This window comes from Peromyscus leucopus, chromosome X, assembly GCF_004664715.2.
Source record: "Peromyscus leucopus breed LL Stock chromosome X, UCI_PerLeu_2.1, whole genome shotgun sequence".
Classification (NCBI taxonomy): domain Eukaryota; kingdom Metazoa; phylum Chordata; class Mammalia; order Rodentia; family Cricetidae; genus Peromyscus; species Peromyscus leucopus.
In genome coordinates this window covers 120,028,284-120,052,877 of record NC_051083.1, presented here as the reverse complement: position 1 = coordinate 120,052,877, position 24,594 = coordinate 120,028,284, and the positions used below count along the sequence as shown (strand labels likewise).

Sequence of the window (24,594 nt, the reverse complement as noted above, 5' to 3'; positions counted from 1 at the left end):
TACATGCCACCATGCTCCCTATGATGATGATACTGGACTAACATCTGTACTCACTTCCTTATGCTTTAGACACTGCCCCACTTCCCCAGCTCCCAGTTTTCATTTTATGTATTTTCTGAACCTGAATGAATGCTAACTCTGGGAGAATACTTAAATTTTCCAATCTGTCTTATATAAATGATATAATCTAAGCTACTAAAACCCAAATTTAATGAGGCAAGTTAAAACATTCTTTTGTGTTGAGAAGGTCTAATGCCTCTGCAACTTCTTTATATCTTCAACTAGGCCATTTTATAAGACATTTCACTTTTTCACGTGATTCAAGCACTAAGCATTTGAACCACATTTGTACCAAAATAATAACTGTCAACTTACTAATCCTTACAAGAATATACAACTTGTCCTTGACATTAAATTGCTCATATGACCAAATAATTAATCTAAAGGAATTTAAATCTGTTAATTTGTGTACTTGGAGTCTATTCAAAGTTGATTACATTTAACCCATTCTGTGGTTCAAAACGCATCCCTGCTGATTATAATTATGCACAAGGAAAAAATCTTACAACGAAATATGTAAGGTACATCTCAGGCCTCACAACCTTTGATGCTGAAAACATATGAATGAACATGGTGACTTTGTTCCATATTCCTTCTTCTAATGGTTAATTGACATTTACTAGATTACAAATGTCTCTAAGACTCTTTAGAGAATCTAAAATATACTACATAATTCTGTTGTCACTTACCTGTGAAAAGGAAGAAAACTAACACTAGGATCAATGTGTACCCAAAGTACATAAAGGTACTTCCAATGCCAGTGACTTGAAGTTTGCTAAAGAAGTAATGAATTGCATATACAAGAATATAAAAAGATGTAAAACTGCTGGTCAAAAAGGCTCTCCACCACCAACCACAATCCTGTAAAAATATAAAAAAAAATACTTAGGTGAAATGTTAGCTATAAATGGATAAGCAATTATTTTTATAATAGAACATGGACTCTAACATTATTAATTAAAAGTAGTAAAATGTAGTGGCGGAGAGAGGGTTCAGTAGTAAAGAGCAGTGGCTGCACTTGCAGAGGCTCCAGGTTTGATTCCCAGCACCCACGTGGTGGCTCACCATCCCATCTAACTCCAGTTCCAGAGGATCTGAGGCTTTTTCTCACCTCTGCAGATACTGCACACACGGTGCACAAGTACACATGCAGGCAAAAGAGCCGTACACATAAATAATAAAATAAAAATTTCTAAAACTATAAATAAATGTTGAAGTTTCATAAGCAAATTAATAAAACACATAATTATGTCATGTTTGAGATGCTCTAGCTACTGTAAATTCTGTTTCCAGGGATATCACATGTGTCCTCTTAAGCATGGAGTTACAATTCAAGAATGCTATTTTAAGACTTTCTCATCCTTGGAAGGCATTCAACTCAGCTTCCTTTACTGACATGAGTTATGCTGTGCCCAGTTTGGAGTCTCTGTAGTAACCACCATCTACTACAAAAACTAAGTCTCTCTGACCAAAGCTGACAGCAGCACTGATCAATGGTAATAAAAATATTCAGGAGGAATTATGTCAGGCACATCTTTCCCAGTAAGGAAAATAGTAGCAATGGCTTCCCCACTACGGTCAATGATCTGACCAAATAGGATGTTGACTAAGCTTATTATACCAAACATGAATTTCCTCCTGTTGAGAATATCTCAAATCCAATAAAAATTAATTGGTTACTTGCTACTATTGCACTAATGGGCATATGCCCTTCCTGCCTGTTTGATATTATAACATGAAGGGTCTATAGCTAAGAAAGACTGCTAATGAAAATTCTCCTTCAGCAGTCTCTCTATCCTCTTTCACTGCTATAAGCACCAGACAACAGGTAGGGAGGTTCCAGGTCAGTTTCAGCTCGATTTATCTATATCCTATGACCAAATAACTAATATTAGTGGGCAACCAATAGTAGTGGCAAGAATCCGTATTGTTTAGCCCTAATGTGACACCTATATAAGCTTACCTCTGAGTCTCAGGTGACATGAGAATAGGGAGCATAAAAAAATAACAGTCGGAGGAAGGAGCAGAGTATTGTGGAGTGCTTTCTACTGTCCATGACATGGTCACTGCACTCTTGAACTCTTAGAATAGTGATTATCAGCACCAGATATGTGTAGTCATATTAGGTATGTTTTCAAGGTCAAACAGATATATTTTAGATAGACAGGTCATCTTTAAACACTTTCTGAATTCTCTGATCTACAGAATATGGCATTTAAGATGTTTTAATAACAATTTTTTATGACTATGAGACATGCCTGCTCCTTGCAGCACCAATCTACTTCAAATAAGATGATGGGCATTGAAGAAACTGCATATGGAGTTTACTTTCACTGTGGCAAAAGATAGTCACTGGGCAAGAAAGTGCCCTTGCCTCGACTGCTGACAGTATGATGTCTAAAATGGACAAGCAAGACACAAAAGAAAGGACTGCAGATTCTTGCCAAGACAAGGTAGGAAAGCTTTTTAGAAATCCTGCTTCACAGATGAGTCTGTCAGATATGCTAGGCCTGTAGGCCGAAGATGGGTGCCCCAACATTGCAGAGAAACCTCAGGTGACTGTCCAGGAAGCCAGCTTTTTCTGTCATAACTCACATTTTTTGAAAGTCACTTTTTTGCACTTCCTGTTTAACTAGGTAATACTATTTCCTTCTTAGGTCTCTGAAGAAGCTGAAGATTAGATGGTTATAGTTATAGCTTTCCTTGTTAACAAATTTAGAAAAGAAACTCACTAAGAGGTGTAAAGTGTATAAGTTTGAAAGACATCAAAAGATAGTGTTTAGTTGATAATACAAGTTAGGATAGAAAGTGAATTAGATACATTTTGGACTCAACAAAATAGAATACATAATGGAGTATTTTTGCTGAATTTGTCAAATGCAAATGGACTAGACATTGTTGATGCATTTATTGCCTGTATATATTGTATATAGTTATTGTATTTATTGAATATAATTTTTCTTATATTAGTTATAATTTTTTTTTTTTTTTTTGGTTTTTCGAGACAGGGTTTCTCTGTGTAGCTTTGCGCCTTTCCTGGAACTCACTTGGTAGCCCAGGCTGGCCTCGAACTCACAAAGATCCGCCTGCCTCTGCCTCCCGAGTGCTGGAATTAAAGGCATGCGCCACCACCGCCCGGCAATTTTTTTATTTTATACAAAAAAGGAGAAATGTGGTGATATCTTATTTGTGCACCCTAATAAAACTTATCTGAGAATCAGAGAACAGAGCCAGCCACCAAACAGGCATGGTGGCACACACCTTAAATCCTATCACTCTGAGAGGCAGAAATCCGTCTGGATGTCTGTGATTTCAAGGCCACACTGGAAACAGAGCCAGGCAGTGGTGGCACACATGTTTAATTCCAGCACTTAAGGTCTCATACCTTTGCTACCAAGTATTTGGAAAGCACATACGCCTTTAATCCCAGCACTAGGAAGGAAGGAAGATGGCAGGGCACAGAAAGGTATATAAGGCACGAGTAAACAGGAAGTCTCGCTCTGGAGGCTGAGGAGTTGGTAAGGTGAGGTTGGCTGTGGCTTGTTCTGTTTCTCTGATCTTCCAGCTTTCACTCCAATATCTGGATCCGGGTTTTTTATTAATAAGACCATTTAGCAATTCGTCTTATAGACATATATAACACTGGAACTCTTAACATTTTATCACAGAAGGGAAGGGATCATAAGTTCCCACCCTCACCAAGTATATAAATGAAGTTAAAGATTGCTAGAAAATGGAGAGGTATTTTCTTCAGTGGTATAACCACTGGTAAGTCACCCATGTTCCTATAAATAATCCCTCACCCATGCTCCTGTAAGAAACCTTAACTAATCTCTATGGGTTACCAAAAAGAAAAGATATGACAGTAAAAGGGGAACTAGTTGGGAAGAAGGATATCAACAGGAGTGGAGTGGGCACAAAAGAAAGAATTACAGCATAAATATGAACAAATACATTATATAGATAAAGGAAAAGCTCATGATTGGGCAATCATGTCCTGAGGCTTTGTGGGTATAGCTTCTGACATTATTAAGAGACACAATCTCACAGCAAACTCTCTGGTCCTCTGCCTCTTACAATCTTTCTGTCAGCCTTTTCCCCAGTGTTTGCTGAGCCTTAGGCACAAGAGTGCTTTGTAGATGTATCTATTAGGACTGGGCTCCACAACTACATTTTAATTGATGTGATTTGCTGTAGTATTCTCGATCTTTTGCAAAGAGAAGTTTCATAGACATGCCAAAGTGGATGGGGGAGGGGAGCCCATTAGGCCTCAACCCTACACAAAGATAACCAAGAAACACTAAGAATGGGGGAAACAGTCTTTCCGCAGGAAGAGTGAGTGCACCAATTGGTTATTTCATACCAAATGGTTAGCTCTGAAAACATGCGTACAAATAACATTATACAGACTGAGCAGGTTAGGTTAAAGGATTTATATGTACATACATAAATACATACATGCATACATACATACATATATGCATGCTAAAACAATTTTTAAAAGAGGCTACAAATTTGAAAGAAAACAAGGAGAGGTAAATGGGAATTCAAGGAGAAAGGGGAAAGGAGAAATGTTTAAAATTGTAAAAAATTAAAGATAGAAAAAAAAAGCTCATTATTTAAAAAATGTTATACTATGTATAGAGGTGCCTTAGGTCAGATACAAGATGAAGTACTGTAGAAATTTAAGATGGACCTTAAAGTCGGTGGGATTTTCTTTCACTGGCTAAATTCAGGATCCGTGGAGGACATGACTGAGATCAATACGCAGCCTGGTCTTGCCATGCCCCATGAACTATGTCTTTTTCCCTTGTTCACTGTGACGTGTGTCTTTTCTCTGTAATAAACTTTACCATGCTGATGTTTGGTATCATGAGTTCTTCTATTTAATTATTGAGGTTTAAGCTCCAAATATCTTCTAAGAAATAAAAATATACCCATGATATGCTTGTTTCTTTAGGCTCATTAGTGATTGTTACACATTCTCTTTGTGATAAAATGCACCAGAGAATTTATCAGTAGCTAAGTACAATACATATTTAATTATATATTTTATATCTATAGCTCAAGAACAAAATGCTGCAAAACAACAAGTATTATAATCATTCTCTTAACTATTCCTTGTAACCTTCAGACACTGACATTTAACTACAATAAGATGATGATTTATGAAATTTGACCTAGCCCTAGTGCTAACCCTGAAACAATGTGAGGCTAGAGAGATGTCTTAGCAATTAAAAGGGTATACACACACATACACACACACCAAACAAGTATAAATAAATAAATAAAGTCATTTTAAAAAGAGAGACAGAAAATAAATAACAGTTTACTACACCACCAGTCATTCAAGTATTATCAAAGAGAAAAAAATAAGGATGAAATAAAAAAAAAAACTATTTACAGTAATATGTTAGAAGAAGCGAAAAAGACCTGCAACAAAAACCTCAATTCCACAAAATTCAATCCCGGCTGATGCTCCAAAGAAACCTTTAATTATTTTTTTTTAATCACTATACTAGGTCTTTTACATGTCTAAACTAAAATTAGTCACCTACCACCATATTTTTAAACTCAAACCAGCCCCCCCAACTGCCATATTTTTTCAATGTTAACTGAAATAACAAGCAGAAATTATAGAAACCACTCAAAGAGAAATTGCTTTCTTTTTAAATCTTGCATCAAAACTAGCACTCAGTAGCTACATCAAAGTCAAAATATATCATTAGGAAAGCATAATATAAAACTTATTCCAAGTAGTAAAAATCATGAAGTTACTATTTATTTCAATACCCTTCTGAGCACACACTCTACTTCCAATAATATAAGTTTAGAACACTTAAGTAACATTAATATCTATGACTTTACCTCAGCACACAGCCGAAAATAGCATAGCAGAACTGTGACTTCTGAACAGGAAATCAGAATAATTAAAAAGGATAAGAAAAGGAAGGCAAACAGGTAGTACATATGAGGAGACCTAAAAATAAGCACAAGATTTAAATTTTAATATTACATAGAAAAAGATTAGTCCAAATCTATACAAAAGACTATCACACAATTCTTTGATTTTTTTCTTCTCTCTCTCTCCCTGCTTCCTTGCCCCTCCCCGTCTCCTCTCCCTCTCTGAAATAGGGTCTCTCCACATAACTCTGGCTGTCCTGGAACTCACTATGTGGAGCAAACTCATAGAGATCTGCCTGCTTCTGCCTCCCAAGTGCTGGGATTAAAGGGGTGCACCACCAGAGCTGGCCAGCCTTTAAACTCTTTATTCCAAGCCTCCATCCATCCACATAGTACTAAAAGTAATCTCTTACTAACATAGTTTCAGATTTGAGCCCCATCTTCTCTAGATACAAGTACAGCCACATACCCATGTTTATCTGTTTGCATAACTAAGTTCTTACTTGAGGCTCATCAATATCCCTACACACATTTAAATTGTCATTTTAGAGATGAAAGATTTGTAAATGCCATAAATGCCACTAAATACATTATATACTAGAAAACGACAGACTCAAATATGTCCTTGCCTTTGAAACTCTAAAGACGCCTCTTCAAATATGTCTTCATAGTATGTCACATAAAATTCTATTAACTAACCTTTCAAGCATGCATCTTTTAAAAAATATGTATGTTGATTGTATTTAGGATAAACCAAAAGAAATAAATGACAACCTTTATTATTATAAAGCTGAGCTGATTATGTTTTTAAAAGCATCCTGAAGCCAAACATCCAGGGATATGCCTAAAATCTCAGTTACTCAGGAAGCAGAGATAGGAGGATTGCAAATTCGAGAGCAGTTTATGTAATTTACTGAAGCTGTCTCAAAAGTAAAAGTAAAAAAGAGGGCTGTGGATAAAACTCAGTGATGGAGCACCTGCTTTGAACACATAAAGCCCTAGTTTCAGTCTCTAGTACAATTATTAATTAATTAGCTATGATTAATTTTTAGAGAAAACCATTAAATTAATAAATACTTCATTTTAAGTATAATATGAAATATATATTTCGGTGTGAGGATAAGGAGCAGGGCTAGGGAAAACTGTTCTATAATTAATAAACATGTACAAGTTGTACACACTCTTTTCAATACAGAAAATTCTTATTCTCATTTTGACACTTTTTAGACAGATTTGCTTCTGAAGTTGAACCTAGGGCCTCGGCACTCTTCCACTGAGCTGTATGAGAGTCTCAGATTCTACTGCTTACCTTTCAAACCAGTTTATCACAATACTAGTTCAAAAGTAAGTCCTTAGACTGGACATGATTAAATCTAATTTTCAAGGACTTAAAAGATTTGTTTAAGCCCAGCTCTTGGGAGGCAGAGACAGGAGTATCTCTGAGTTGGATGCCAGCCTGGTCTACAGAGCAAGTTCCAGAACAGCTTTGTTTGAAAGACTATTATGGTTTAAAAAAAAAACTATAAAAAAAAAACACAGTTACTGCATTTTACTTCTTTTTAAAAAACTAATATTTTTTAAAGATATTTCTTGTGTATGTGTGTGCACATGTGTGTGCACAGACTGAAAGAGGCAGTTAGATCCAGTGGAGCTGGACTTACAAACAGCTATGGGCTGTCTAATGTGGGTGCTGGAAACAAAATTCAGGACTTCTGGAAGAGCAGCAAGTGCTCTCAACCACTGTTACTGCAGCACTGGCTTTTTACTTCTCATTGCCTTTGTCCATCTCCAAACCTCTCCATAGAAATATGGTAGCTGGCCAGTTTCTAAATCCAGTTAAGAACCAGAAAGTAAGATAGGAGTATAGCCAGCATGGTGGTACATGCCTTTAATCTCAGCACTCAGGAGGCAGAGGCAGGTGGACCTGTGAGTTCCTACAGAAATAGTCCCAGGACAGCTAAAACTACACAAAGAAACCCTACCTTGAAAAGAAAGAAAGGAAGGAAGGAGGGAGGGAGGGAGGGAGGGAGGGAGGGAGGGAGGGAGGGAGGGAAGAAAGAAAGAAAGAAAGAAAGAAAGAAAGAAAGAAAGAAAGAAAGAAAGAAAGAAAGCAAGAAAGCAAGAAAGCAAGAAAGCAAGAAAGCAAGAAAGCAAGAAAGCAAGAAAGCAAGAAAGAAAGAAAGAAAGAAAGAAAGAAAGAAAGAAAGAAAGAAAGAAAGAAAGAAAGAAAGAAAGAAAGAAAGAAAAGAAAAGAAAGGGAGATATGGAATAAATGAAAGAGATGTCATAATGCTAAAGCAATAAAGCTCTTGCACATATTTTTGGAGGCAGGGTCTTGCTATATGTAGGTCAGACTTGTCCTCAAGCTCTTCCTCCTTCAGTCTCACAAACTGCTGGAATGGCAGGGGTTCCAGGCATTTGCTATCGCATAGAGCTGGCTTTTCTTCTTTCCAGTGTTGGGCATAGAATCTAGGGCCTTGTGCACCCTAAGCAAGTGCTCTCCTACTCCAACCCCGCTCCAGCTGTCATGCTCTTCAACAGAAAGCAAATTACTTGATTTGCAAATACATATAGCCATAATATTATTATAATTCTTAAAGCACAACAGATTGTAAAAGGTAATAAATAAAACGGTATAAGAAACAGGCATTCTGATACCAGAACAAATAGCTGACAGGAGGAGAACAGAAAAGGACTATGTATAGCTCAGTACACATGAAAACTCCTAAGCCACATTATCTTCACATCGATTTTAGCAGAGGAATTCTACGTAAATATTCCTTTGGAAGGCCAATATGAAAACATAAAAATCAGATCTCCCCTTTCCATATTTAGGTACCTCCCACCCTAGGGTTTCCAGACCCCTGACCTCCCACCCTAGGGTTTCCAGACCCCTGGCCTCCCACCCTAGGGTTTCCAGACCCCTGGCCTCCCACCCTAGGGTTTCCAGACCCCTGACCTCCCACCCTAGGGTTTCCAGACTCCTGACCTCCCACCCTAGGGTTTCCAAAACTCTGACCTCCCACCCTAAGGTTTCTATACTCCTGACGTCCCACCCTAGGGTTTCCAGACCCCTGACCTCCCACCCTAGGGTTTCCAGACCCCTGGCCTCCCACCCTAGGGTATCCAAAACTCTGACCTCCCACCCTAAGGTTTCCAGACCCCTGACGTCCCACCCTAGGGTATCCAGACCCCTGACCTCCCACCCTAGGGTTTCCAGACCCCTGACCTCCCACCCTAGGGTTTCCAGACCCCTGGCCTCCCACCCTAGGGTTTCCAGACCCCTGGCCTCCCACCCTAGGGTTTCCAGACCCCTGGCCTCCCACCCTAGGGTTTCCAGATCCCTGAACTCCCACTATAGGGTTTCCATACCTCTGACCTCCCACCCTACGGTATCCAGAACCCTGACCTCCCACAAGTTTCAGCTTCTCGAAGTCATGTAAAACAGGTTACCAAGAGGGTATTTTTTAAATTTCTGTGTGTGTGTGTGTGTGTGTGTGTGTGTGCGCGCGCGTGCGCGCGCACGCGCATGAATTCCACTGCGCATGTATGTTACAGGATTATTTGTGAGAGTCATTTCACTCCCTCCACAGTGTGAGTTCCATGGATCAAACAGGTGGTCAGGCTTGGCAGCAATACCCACACTTACTGAGCAATATCACTGACCTCTATTTTTTTTTTATTTATGTGGATGTCTGGTTTTTTGTTTGTGTGTGTGTGTGTGTGTTTGTGTGTGTGTGTGTGTGTGTGTGTGTGTGTGTGTGTGTGTGTGCCCATAGAGGCTAGCAGAGTCTGTCAGATCTACTGGAACTGGAGTTACAAGAAGTTGTGAGTCACCTGACATGAGTGCTAGGAACTGAACTAGGTCCTCTTGAGGAGCAGCAAGTACCTTTAACTGCTGAGCCATCATTCCAGTCCCCACCCCTGGTTATTAATTTTTTAAAGTAAGTCTTTATAGAGAGTTCCATAAGAGTCATGTTAAAAAGTTGTTAATTATATCTGTTCCCAAGGAAATTACCCTAGGTCAAACTGTTATTTCCTGAATAAAGTAAAGATAGATGAAATATTATACAATTTAACCTCTTTGAAATATAAAAAGTTAATCAACAAAACTAAAACTGAGATTTAGGAATGTAACTCTGTGTCAAGGTTCTTACTTGGCATGGAGAAAGCCCTATGTTCAATCCTACCAACACAAAACTTCTAGTCGTTATAAAATATGTATATTACTATAAACTAAAGCCGTTCTACTGTGCTATAGAACATTAGAACTTATTGATTTAATTTTATTTTGGTACCCATTATACATCTTCCTTGATTTTATCTTTGAACATCATACACAAGTACTGAACTATTACACTATTACTGAACTATTACTGTATAAATATGCACTATCATTATGTATTAAACTAAACTTGAGTTTATTGAGATGTGATACTCACCAAATATGGCTTAGAATGTAAGAAAGTTGGAGAAAAATACAGCCAAAGGGTAAGAGACTACTGAGTATAATGGTAATGGTTGGTTTTTTAAAAAAATTCCTTTGGGGACTCTCAGGAGAAGTCTCTTGTGTTTGAACTGGAAACTCAAACTGTTTAAAAATACATGAAGCAACAACAGGAGTGAATGGAATAAATTCACAGTCATAATGATAATACAATACACAAGCTTGAACCTGAACAACACATGAATGTCATGTGGGCTAGGACTAGATCACCACCATGCAATAAAAGTGTACTGTAAACAGGAAATGCAATACATTTTTATATTTAGTTTTTAAGGATTTAGTAGTTACATAAAAGTATAAAAAGTAACAGGTAAAATTATTTTTAAAGTATATTTTATTTGATATAACAAATATTCTCATTTGAAGTCAGGTGTGATGATTTACACACAGACATGTGTCACCAAACCCCATTTTTGCTAGGGATTGAAGCCAGGACTTCCTTCATGGTAGCCAAGCCCTCTATCAACTGATCTACACCGCCAGCCCTGGGTATTTACCTTTCCAAATACATTCCAAAGGAGATATTTGACAAGATTTACTTGTGATTATTCTAATATGAAATAGATATGTTTAAAAGCTCCCTCCAAATGTACCTAAAAATTTACCTTTTAAATAAATTTATCAATCTGTCAACAGTGTTCAATTTTTTTCTTTTTCCTGCTTTCTATAGAACTCCATTTCCTATTTCATCGGGGTTTTGTTGTTGTTATTGTTGTTTGTTTGTTTGTTTTACTTTTCCCCTGCAACCTCAAACTAGTTTTCTACAGTCCTCTTGTAGAATGGCCACATCTGTTCCTTTTCTCCTATACATAGAATTAGGCTAACTTGAAGTCTGTACCTGAACATCCCATTTCTCAATTGTATCTTTGTTCTCTTCTCCCACTATAAAATCATTTACTTTCCAAAGTAGTTTATGTTAGCTTTTCTATACTATGCTCTTTTAATTTTGTTCATGAGAGATAAAAAGAAATGCAAATGCCCTATGGTATGGGAAGTATATTAAACAGTATGTTCTAAAATGCTACTGTCTTTTACTTATCTTTAAATCTTCAGTTCAAAAATTATTATAATATTGTTTTCAGTGGTAATTTTATATTTTATATATAGCATATACACAGTGAAATATTTCAGGCATCACTCAAAAGTCAAAAGCAGTGTTCTGAAAGTTTACCTCTTCCTTTTTCCCGAAGTACACTCCCAAAAATGTTAGTGGTATTGAAACTCCAAAGCACACAGCAAAGACACTTGCCAATGTAACAAAGGATACAGCAGCTGATGAACCTTCCATCCAAAGACTTAAATTCATAATAAATATATCAGTGAAGATAATTCTGAGGAAGGGGGGGTTGGAGAATATCATTACACAATATACTTCCAGGAAAATGTCATAAACATGTTTAATGCAAATATCAGAACATTCTTTTGGTGAGAATAGTTACAATGTTAAACCCTAGAAACATACTACATCACAATGCACAAATTGGTCCTTAAGCTGAGACTTAAACATGCTCTCATGCAACAGTAATTTGTTATAGGACATGATTTATAGGTCCTCTCATCTTTATATCTTCAAAATCTAGCAGAATTTAAATAAGGTATAGATTAATATATCAATATACAATATAATGAACCCAATGAAGAAACAACATATATGGAAAACAGACTTTTGGAACCTAGACTGAAATAGCCTGTATGATGCACTCAAAATCACCATAACAACTGTCAAATGAACTAGTTACATCACCAGGCAATATTAATTGTGTCTCTGTTTGTTCCAGATAAATTTGTGTACTGATAAGAGTAAGGGTCAGTGTGGGGATGACTATAATTGTTTTAGAATACCCAAAAAACAAGTTGAAAAAGTATAGACAGTGAGTAACTTATGGAAGTCTCTGAGCATTGAGGAAAACAGACTTTATTCCATCAAAGTCCAGGATGAACTAAAGAGGTATTCATCCCGTTTAAAGACCATCCTACTTTCAAGAGGTCTTTCTCACTTTTCCTTAATCTATGTTTGCCCTGCTCAAAAATAAAAATAAAAAATGAGCTGAAGAGGTTTAAACTCCAATTTGTTACAATTAAATGCAATTTCTCAGGAAGATTATGTATATGTACATGTGTTTGGGGAGTCAACCTATGGGAAAAGATGACAAAACCAAGGAGCCAAAAATAGTCTGTATAATGTGGTAGTTAAAACATAAAAGGAATTGCCATAAAAGATATAAAGACCTAACTAACTAGAGTCTGACTAAAGATAGCATATTGAACTCATCATGTATTTGAATCTGCTTCCTTTTTAAAACCCTGATAAAATTATAGTAAAGGAATTATAAGAGACCACAATCGCAAAAATTTAGAGATATAGGGAAGAAAAACTTTGGAACAAATTTTAGCTCTAGACAGTGGCTGGAAAAATAGTAACTAAGTCAATAATGGGAGAAAGCTGCCATCCAACCTCACAACAGGGAAAGCTGAGAGGCAATGGTATTTATATTGAGAGTTTCAAAAAGGCTGAGGAATGCTCAGAGGCCAAGTCCTTCTCTAAGTGTGCATAGAAGAGACTTATGAAAGTCAGCCTAAGAAGTTAAGAAGTTAAGGAACCTACAAATTTCCATTCCCACTAGTCACAGCCCAATAATAACATCCCTTCCCCCACCTCAGCAGAAGACTTCTTGTGAAGAAGCCTTCAAACTCAGGAGAATGATTTCAAAAATCTATCATAAGGCATCCTTGGAGCAATTAGCAGAGATATTACAACCATAAAACAAGAAGAGGAAATCTTAAGGACTTTTGAGGTAATAAAAGAGCTCTTGGGAGTTAAAAATATGACAAGAGAAATTAAAACCTCAATAAAATGGTTAAGAGATGGATCTGATAAAATGTCTTAAAAAACAGCACAACAGAACAGCAAAAACAGAACAAGAGGACAATACCACATAGAAAAAAATTAGATGAATAACCCAGAGGGCAGGAATTAAAGGTGTGTGCCACCACTCCAGGCTCATAATAGGCTCTTTCTATGGGCCTTGTTTGAGACAAATGTCTACCTTTGACTATCCTCTGAAAACATCTCTATAGTAAGGTAACTATCCCCGAACTCTCCCAGCAATCATATCCATCACCAGAGAGAGGGAACATATTAGTAGCCACCCCGTGATACACAACCAGTTAAACATTGATTCTACTTTTCAGGAAATAACTTCCATTTTAAGTTCTCTGAAGGTCCATTCCAAAAACTAGAATTCTAATGTTGCCTTCATATTTGCTATCTCTTTTCAATGCCTTATTCAGGAACACTGTACTGGATACTTTCTCTTTTTCAATTATAAGTTACTTCATTATTTTTAAACTAATTTCTACTATTTGTTCTTTCATTTTACTATTTGTCCTTCACTATCCCTCACCCCTGCTTGCATTTAAGATCTTTTCTAGCAATGTGCTTTCAGTAGGTATATCTATCTACTCTTTAAATGGTTATATTCTCCTGTAAATACACCTTCAATTTCTCTCAAATGACAACAAAACCTCTACTTCACATTTTTAAAATGTTTTGTACCTTATAAGGAAGACTGGTTTTCCATGATTTAACCATACTCCTCAAAACACTTTTAATACCTTTCTGCTCTAATGAATTTATTTAGCTATAATATTCCTTTGCCGAATTTCCTACTTTTGAGATTCATTTCAGCTGTTATCATTCCTTAACCAGAAAATTACTTCTCACTTGACAAATCATAACCTCCTTTCTTAAACATAAACTCAATTAAACCATCTCAACAATTTTCCTTTAGGAAGTATGCTCTAGAATGTTAATATGAGGTTAAATAAATCTATAACCATTCTGTATCATCACGCTTTTGCATCCTGAAAATTTCTTCCTATGTCAACCTTATTATTTCTAAACTTTTAATAGCATGATAAGCAGAACATCTAGAGTTAAACTTGAGTCACCTGGGTCCCCCTTTCACGTGAAACAGTTATTTACATATTCATAAAGTATCTACTGATGTTCAAAGATAGATAAACAAAAAAACTTGCTTCTAAAAAAAAGATAACCTAGTGATAGTCAAAGACAAATAAATTACAATGCAACATGAGAAATACTAGGGCAGAATAATGAACAGAGGGAGCTAAGAAACTAGAAAAGGACAAAACATTTTACAGCTCAAAAAACAATTCCACAATCCATCAGTTCATTTATTTCTCCAAACAACATTGCAGCATGGTTACTACAGGCAAGGAAATGGATATTCAGAGAAGCTATGGGACGTACCAAAGTCACTCAACCAGTACTGAATGTGACAGTTCAAGCTTTCTTCCAGTTTAATGTCTCAATATATACCCATCAAATCATGTTGCTTCTTCCTTGTCTATCACTTTATGTTTTCTTCTGCAGTGCTAGGCCTTAACCCAGGCTCTTGTATACGCTAGTCAATTGCTATTTTATCATTCATTTATACTTTTAGCCTAATATTTATCACTTTTAGGGTTACATAGAGGAAAAACTATTACTAGCATATAGCCTTATTGCATATAAATCTAAATCCATTTATAAATTGAGAAACTGAAATTCTCTTTCAAATTAGTATATTTTAAGAGATAAGAATTCTAGTACTTTATGATGCTTATCAACTGCATATACCATATCTGGTTTATGAATTTAAAACTGCATTCTCTTTTCCAGTACTGTGTAGAAAACAGAAACTATGTTTATCTCTCAACTCATAGAAAAATTGACTCATAAAAGACTTAAAACTCTGAGGCTTCTACAGGATAATATAGGGGGAACTGATTCAAGATTTATGAAGAATAGGACTCCAAAAGCTCAGAAAACAGTAACAAGATTTGATAAATGGGATTACATAAAATTAAAATGCTTCTGTACAGTAAAAGAAACAATTGACACAATGAAGCAAGTCTGCAGAATGGAACAAAATATTTGCCAAATATTCAACTGACATATAACATACAAAATTAAAGCAAAAGCCCAGCTAATCCTACTAACAATGACAATGGAGATGTTCATGTACTTTTCTCTTTTTTCCTTTTTTTAAAACCATTTTTAGGGTTACAGTTTTGCTATGTGTAGCACTATGCATAGGAACCAAACTATACAATCACTCCCACGTACTCATAAGAAGAGGAATGAAGAAAACTGTGGTATTTTATCCAGCCATAAAAAACGTAAAATTAGATTGGCAGGAAAATGGGTGGAACTGAAGTTCAACATGTTAAGTGAAAAAGCCTGTCCCACAAGACAAGTATGTTTTCTTTCATGTAAGGAAGGGAAGGAACAGAGATGAATTACAAGATACATAGAAAATAACAAAATGACAAGTGTCAATCCTGATTAGTATTATGTTAAATGTAAACTAACGCCATAACTTAAAGAGAGAAGTGCCAAGAGTAGAGAAGGAACAATAGGAGCAGAACATTTTGAAGAAGAGAAGGGAAAGGAACCAAGAAACAAGGACCTAACTAAGAGGCAGGTTCACATTCATTCTCCAGGAGGCCAAAAAGAAGGGAGTTAAGAGAATGTTTTACAAAATGGTGCTGTATCTCAGCAATAGAGTATTTGCCTAACATATATAAGAGCTTGAGTGTTCTCAGCATTAAAAAACAAACAAACAAAAACTGTTTTTTTTTCTGAAAAGAAGACAAAACCTGAAAATACTAAAGGGGATGGAACATAAAAAATAAAAATGCAGGGAGATAGCTTGGCATTTAAGAACACTGGCTGCTCTTCCAGAGGACCTAGGTTTGATACCCAGCACCCACATGGAAGCTAACAACCAGCTGTAATTCCAGTTCCAAGGGCTCTGACACTCTTTTCTGGCTTCTGTACGCACTGTACACCTGTAGCGCAGAGGCTTACATGCTGGTAAACACCGACATACACAAAATTAAAATAACAAAAATGCTTGGGGAGGGAAGATAAGATAGGAACACAAAAGGTGGGCAAGGAAAAGAACAAATAGGAGTTCCAAAAGATCTATTTTAAAGATCTATTTAAAGAAATACACTAAAAACCTAACACATAAAAGACATATGAGCAAAAATAAAAAAAAAAAAAAAAAAAAAAAAAAAAAAGAAAGAAATACACTAAAAACCTAACATAAAATGACATTTGGCAAATTCATTCATAATTAATATAAAACCCGTGAGAATTTAGTGATTACACATGCATAAATAGCATTGTGTTGTACAGTGACTTGAACGATACTGCCCATACTCCCATGGACGGCCCTACACTCACATACATACATTCAACACTAACTGTAATCAGTGGGTTATAAAGAGACCTTGGGGTGTGGGGGGAATGTGGGAAATCTGGGAGAAGTTGGAAGGAGGAAAGGAATGGATATCATCAAAATATATTGTATCTATGCATGAAATTCTTGATAGATACCAAAGACAAAATTTTTAAATCATTCGTTTGGGGAATGCAGAGATGTTTAGCAGTTAATAGTGCTTCCTGAACTGGATATGGTGTAGCATAGCTGTAAGGCCACAACTTGGGAGGCAGAGATAGGAAGATACTCGCAAGCTTGAGGCCAACCTGGTTTACATAGCTAGTTCTGAGCCAGCCAGGGCTACCAAGTGAGACTGTGTCTCACTAATAGTAAGAAACTCCAAACAAGCCAGTCTGTACAGCGTGAGCACTAATCAAGTCTGGGCTGCCCATGGCAAGTAAGACCTTGTCTCAAAAAAGAAACTAAAGGACCAATGGCATGACTCCTCCAGTAAAAGTGGCTGCTGCACAAACCTGATGACCCAAGTCAGTCCCTGGATCCCACACTGGAAAGAGAGAACTGACTCCCAAAAGTTTTCCTCTGACCACACTCATGCTGTGGCACATGCATACCCACACTTTCTCACACACACACATCATTTACACAGGTGTGTGCATATACTCATATGCACATGCATACCCACACTTTCATACACACACACATCATTTACACAGGTGTGTGCATGTACTCATGTGCATATGCATACACATTTCATACACACACACATATTACACAGGTGTGCATGTACTCATGTGCATATGCATACCCACACTTCATACACACACATCATTACACAGTGTGTGCATGTACTCATGTGCATATGCATACCCACACTTTCATACACACACACATCATTTACACAGGTGTGTGCATGTACTCATGTGCATATGCATACAAACACACAAATAATAAAAAAAAAAAAATGTAAAAATGAAACAGGAAAAAAGAGAAGTGATTCCTGTTCTTCGAGGACCCAACTTTGGTTCCTAGAATCCACATCCATCTGGCAGCTCACAACTGCCTAGAACCCCAGATTCTGGAAATCTGACACTCTCTTCTGGCTAGTGCACATGCCAGCATTCACATGTGCATACTAACACACAGGCACACAGACATGCATATAAAGTAAAATTTAAAAAAAAAAAGCATTTTTTACACAAGTAAAAAGAACAGGAAAGCAGGAAATGGAAAATAAAAAAGATGTAAGAAACCATGCCGGCAGTGAGAAATGTGAGAAAAAAAACAATTCACACTACAGAGCCCATAAAAGGGTCAGAAACTGATAACAGCAGGTATTCTATGAGTAACAGGAAGAGGTGGGAAGTGACTAAAGGAAGAGAATTTTGTGAAATTCTTTTGAGAAGTAAATACTTCTATCACCTCCCTCCCTCCCAGCAGATATTTGGAGGTTTCTTCTCTGGGCTTGAGAACACCAGATGGCAAAAGAATTGGCTACTATACTCAGAAATATTTAAGTAGCCAAATGCACACTAACCTTTGCAGGTTTAGACACTTTTTTTTCCTCCCACATACCTCTTAGAAGACTAATAATCAGATAGTAACTCCTCAGACAGGAGACTAGAAAATACATCTCTTGGGAAAGTGACCAGACAAATATTTAAACCCTAAAGATAATGTTCCAAGAGGTTTCCAGAAAAAAGAAAGAAAAGAATAAGGTGGTGCATGATAGAAGCAAGATACTCAATGACCTCCTCTGGTCTCTACACATGCACATATCAGAGAGAAAGAGAGAGAGAGAGAGAGAGAGAGAGAGAGAGAGAGAGAGAGAGAGAGAGAGAGAGAGAGAGCAAGCAAATTAAGACAAAACAGAAACTAGAAACTAGAGTGTCTGGTTCAACTCACAGAGAAGTTCTGAGTCTCTACATGTCACTATATATTGGTAGTGTTTATTATTTTATTTCCACACATTTAACAGGGTCTCCCTATGTAGCCCAGCCTGGCCAAGACCTCCTGATATAGAATACGCTGACCTCAAACTTGAGGTGATCCTCCTGCCTCAGTCTCCTAAACACTGGGATTGTGACATGTGCCATTATGCCTGAATATCCCACATATACATATATAAAAGTATGCATACATACATATACATAAATAGCAGTTGTTAGGCCTTTGAAGAAGACATGAAAAATAGAGGCTAAAAACAATTTTCAAAAGGGGAAAGTAAACAAAAGAAATGGCACTATCCATCAAAATGTATATGCAGTTAGCTCATTAGTATCTTAACCCATGAGACACAGACAAGATGAGAGAGAAATGTACCCTGTAGGCTGAGGTGCTTCAACATTTGGTCCCCAGTTGGTGGTGATGTTTGGGGATGTTATAGCACTTTTAGGAGGTATGACCTTGCTAGAAGATGCATGTCTGCTGTGGGATAGTCTTTCTGTATGCTGTGAATATGTGTTGCTCTCACTGGTTGATAAATAAAGCTGTATGGCCAATCCCAAGGCAGAATAAGGTTAGGTGGTACAATCAAATTGAAGATGGAGAGTAAGAAGGGCAGAGTCGGGACAGACACCAGCCAGCCACCAAGGAAGCAAAACATGTAAAAACTGAGGTAACAAGCCACAAACCATGTGACAAAGCATAGATGAGAAATATGGGTTAATTTAAATATAAGAGCTAGTTAGTAATAAGCCTGAGCTACTTGGCCAAACATAAGTAATATAAGCCTCTGAGTGATTATTTGGAAATAGCTATGGTATGGGGCAGGACAGAGAAAAGCCTCTGTTTAACACATCACTGGAGAAGGCTTTAAGAATGTATAGCTTTAGCCTACTTCAAGTTTGTTCTCCCTCTGCTTTTGTGCTTGTGGTTGAAGATGTGATCTCTCAGTTTCCTGCTCCAGGCACCTGTCGCCATCCCTCCTTATCATTGTAGACTCTCCCCGTGGGGTCATCAGCAAAAACAAAGGCAAAAGCAAACAAAACCTTGTCCTTCCTATAAGTTACCTTGTTCATGTTTTATGACAGCAATAGAAAAGATGCATGCTAAGTAATAATTGCTGTGTCAGTAATACACTTTTCTGTCCCTGACAAGCTATATTTTAAATGAACATTCAGAAAACAAAAAGATGCTCAATGTGGTGATGCCCATATGTAATTTCAGTACTTGAGAAACTGAGACAAGAAGATTGACTCAAGTTGAGCCTGGTCAAGGTAACATAGCAAGACCTTGTCTCAAAAACAAACAAAAAATGAATAAATTAAAAACTCAATAGTGATAATGCAAAAGAAGCAGTAAAAAATTTGAAATCTAGAAAGTGGAACAAAAGCTGGGTGTGGTGCTTCAAATCTCAGTACTTGGGAGAAGAGGCAGGGGTTGTTACAAACATGAGGCCAACTGGACATACATAGCAAGTTCCAGCCCAGCAAGGGCCACATAGACGTGAGACCCTGTCTCAACAAAACAAAACAAAATTCAAATCAGCCCGGGCAACGATCTCAATAGAAAAGCACCTGCCTTGCATGTACAAGGCTTTGGTTTTAATTCCCAGTTCTGCAAAATAAAATAAATAAAATAACATAAAAGTAATATAATTCATACAAAATAAAAAGCACATCTATAAAAGAAAGCATTGATAAACAGGACACAATCCATGTTCATGTCTTTTGCTATACAAAAGACAAGCACTACAAGAAATTGTTATAAATTCTATGTCAGGGAAATCACTTATGTACATAAAAAAACTTTCAAAATGTGACAAGAAAGAAACAAGGTAGGATTGGTTATGGATCTCAATTATCAGAGCACTTGCCTAGCAAACACAAAGCTCCTTTGGTCCCCAGCACTGCATAAAGCCGAGTGCAATAGTGAATACCTGGAATCCTAGCACTTGGGAAGTAGAGGCAGAAGAGTGAGAAATTCAGGGTGATCCTTAGACACATGGCAAGTTCAAGGCTAGCCTGGGTGACAAGAGACTCTACCTCAAAAAAAAAGTAAATAACAGAAAAGAAAAAAAAAAAGAAACTAGTAGATAGGCATGGTGGCACATGGCTGAAATCCCAGCACTAGTCGGCTGTCTTGGGGTTTATATTGCTATGAAGAGACACCAGAACAAGGCAGCTCTTATAAGGGAATACATTTAATTGGGCTGGTTTACAGTTTCAGAGGTTTAGTTCATTATCATCATGGCAGGGAACATAGCAGTGTACAGGCAGACATGCTGCTGGAGAAGGAACTGAGTTCTATATCTAGATCCACAGGCAGCATAAGCAACTGTGTCCCACATTGGGTGTAGCTTGAACTTAAAGCTCACCCCACACTGACACACTTCCTCCAACAAGGTCACACCTACTCCAACAAGGCCACACTCTCTATGGGCCAAGCATTTAAACATGTGAGTCTATGCGGGTCATTCCCATTCAAACTACCACAGGGACTAAGAATGGAAGATTGTGGGCAAGGGGAATGGAGAAAAAAACCAATTAAAAATGAGTAAAGATTGTCAGGCGGTCAGTGGCTCACGCCTTCAATCCCAGCACCCGGGAGGCAGAGTCAGGCAGATCTCTATGAGTTCGAGGCCAGCCCAGTCTACAGAGCAAGATCCAGGACAGGCACCAAAACTACACAGAGAAACCCTGTCTTGAAAAACAAAACAAAACAAAAGAGTAAAGATTTGGGCCTGTGAGATGATTCAGTGGATAAAGGCACTTGCTTTGAAATCTGGTAGCCTGAGTTTGGTCTCCAGAATTTACATGGGAGAAGAATAGAACTAGTTCTTGCCTGTTGCCTTCTGACCTCTGTACACACACCATAGGACACTTTTGGCCTTGAACACATTCAATACACACACACACACACACACACACACACACACACACACACACACACACTTGTAATGAAGTTTTAAAAACAAAGATTTGAATTGACACTAGCCTAGCATGTGCAGTGCTCTGGGTAGCTCTAGGAATGAGAGGGGGGAAAGGAAGAAGAAGAGGGAAAGGAGAGAGGGAGGGAGAGAGGGAGGGATGTAGCAGGAATCTTAAAAGTTCTTATTAATAAAATCAAACCCAAGGCCAGTTATTGGGGTCCATGCTGGTAGATCAGAGAGACAGAACAAGCCACAGCTATCTCACCTCGCCGGATCCTCAGCTGGTCTTGTCTCCTCAGACTGGAGGCCTCTGAGCCCTCATCCGGAATGGGTCTCAGCTGAATTACTGCTCAAAAGCCTGAAGCTTAACCAGCCAAATGCTTAACCAGCCAAATGCTTCTAGTTTCTGGTCCTCACGCCTTATATATCTTTCTACTTTCTACCACCACTCCCTGGGATTAAAGGCTGGCTTTCTGGGATTAAAGGCGTGTCACCATGCTTGGCTGTTTCCAATGTGGCCTTGAACTCACAGAGATCCAGAGGGATTTCTATCTCTGGAATGCTAGGATTAAAGGTGTGAGTGCCACCATTTTCTAGCCTTTGTATCTAGTAGCTGTCTGTTCTCTGACCCCAGATAAATTTATTAAGGTACACAATATTTTGGGGAACACAATACCACCACAGAGGGAGGGAAGAGAGGGAGAAGAGAGGGAGGGAAGGAAGAAAAGTGGTAGTCTCAGGAATAGAAAGGAAGAGCTGAGTAATTTATAAGCAATAAAAAGAATGGATTCAGTGAAAAGGTAAAATAGATGTCCAAGGGAGGAACAACAACAGATTGAGCCAGGCTGTAAAAGAAATGAGAAGGGAACAGAAAGGATCACAATAGTGGTAAAGTGTCCTTCCAATCATAGTTTAAGTGTTATTGCCTTTGTAAAGCCTTCCCAGGTGGGCCGAACTGAAGTCGCCTTTTCCTCCACTGAACCTCCACTATATTTAATGCATACTCTCGTAACCCCTTGTCTTTCTACCAAGTAGAATTGTTACTAGTTACTATTTTACACACTTTTTCATTCCTTCCTCCTATCTCAACAATTCATTAGTTCCTAATTATTCAAAAGCAGAATTTCAAGGTCATTTTCTATTTATTTCATACAAGGTCCTTACTAAATATAGAAACAACAACAAACAACAACAACAAAAATCCTGCAGTAAGATCAATGAATAACTATCCAGCGCAGTGACTGATCCTTTTGCTAAAGCATTTATTTTTATATGTGTTTGCATGGATGGATGATACATGCTGTGCATGTACATGCCACAGCACACATGTGGAGGTCAGAGGACAACTTGCAGGAGTTAGTTCTCTCTTCCATCATGTGAGTTCCTGGGCTCAAACTCAAGTTTTCAGGCTTGGTTGGCAGCAAGCATCCCTCCCTGCTGAGCTGCTTCGCTAGACCCCTGAAGCTGGTGTGTGCATGGGTTACCTTGGTATTACAATTACAGATAATGATATTTGTACTGGCACTTTGTTACCAAATATATTCAGTTTCAGATTCATCTGAGTCTTGAACTTGAAGCAAAATATATCTGAAAAACTGTCTAGGACATGTCTTTCTTATGAAAGTGCATTAAACCATTCACCTCAGAAAAGACCACCTATTCTCATTTGAGTGTATGTTACAGAAAGCCAGATGGCTCTATTCAAGGAGAAGATGAGAAGCAATTCGTTATGCTAATTAAGTCAGTCAAAAATTCTGAGGAATATAGATCTGATGTGTAATTTTATAATGTTTAAAGTAGCAAAGATCTTAACCTTTTCTCTTGAGTTTAGAGTAAACAAGTTACATATAGATGAAATTGATTATCTATCTACTGACAACATCACTGGAGTATATCATTTATGTTACTATACTGAGTCTCAGCACTGTTAATGTTTGCTGTCTTTCTACCACTAGTCAGAACACACTGTATACTTCCCTCATATCTGCTCTATAATATTTTCAGGATAAGAGCGATTCTTCTGTTGTAATATACCTGTAGCTTTAAAGACATGGTTTTAAGTAAATAAGGATTATAGCACCAGGATACAATTAAGATACAATCCAATAATATTTTCCTTACATATAAAGGATCACCTTTCAAAACATATCAAGGAATATTTTTCCCTTGGCATTAAAAATGTGATGTGCACTGAATTGTGTTCTCCCAAATTGATATGTTAAAGTATTAGCCACCAATGTTCTATTGGTAGATGGGCCCTTTGAGACATAATTAGGTTTAGATGTGGTTGTGAATGGAGAACCCTAGGAGATTAGCACTATGAGCTTAAAAGCAGAGATCTCAGAGAACAGCCCTCCGTCCCTTCCCAATCTTCCTTCCTAATCTCTCTGACTTGGAGAGAAGCTGGCAATTTTAAAGCCAGAAAGACAGCACTCAGTAGAGCACAATTATGCTAGCACCCTCAAACTCAGTTGCCTGCAGAACTGTGTAAAGGTACATTTCTGTTTTTCAAATTATCTAGTTTATAGCATTTTGTTGTGGCAGCCCAAACTAAGACAAAAACTTCAAGAAATATAGAGGTAAAATCCTAAGTGAAGTATTGTGAGAAGAGAACCAGCTAAGACATAAAGGGACACTCAGCTACACACACACACACACACACACACACACACACACACACACACACACGCACACGCACACGCACACGCACACGCACACACAGAGAGAGAGAGAGAGAGTCATTAAGAGACTGAATGAACTACTCTCACAGCCACTGCATAGCAGCAGTCCCACCTCCACATTGACTGTGAATGTACCTACAACTATCACTAATGATGCTGCAGTGACAAGGAGAGACAGGAAAAAATAATCACTGAAGGCAGCAACAAGGAGAATAACAAAATGCCATTCGTAAATTGTCACTACAGTATGATGTGTAATGCAAGACGTTTAACTATGATAAGCATTGACAGAATCCGCTTCAAAAACAAAGATGAAAA

General features: G+C 37.7%; 1 protein-coding gene across 1 annotated transcript in view; it reads right to left on the bottom strand.

Moving 5' to 3' along the window:
* The window catches only part of LOC114707213 (transmembrane 9 superfamily member 2-like), an 86,451-nt gene that overhangs the window by 16,592 nt on the left and 45,265 nt on the right, over positions 1 to 24,594 (bottom strand). The window contains exons 13-16 of the mRNA XM_037198811.1: positions 11,643 to 11,802; positions 10,407 to 10,555; positions 5,929 to 6,040; positions 750 to 921 (exon numbers count right to left, since the gene is read on the bottom strand). Of these exons, the coding sequence (XP_037054706.1) occupies positions 750 to 921; positions 5,929 to 6,040; positions 10,407 to 10,555; positions 11,643 to 11,802 (593 nt within the window). The remainder of the gene's footprint in view (positions 1 to 749; positions 922 to 5,928; positions 6,041 to 10,406; positions 10,556 to 11,642; positions 11,803 to 24,594) is intronic.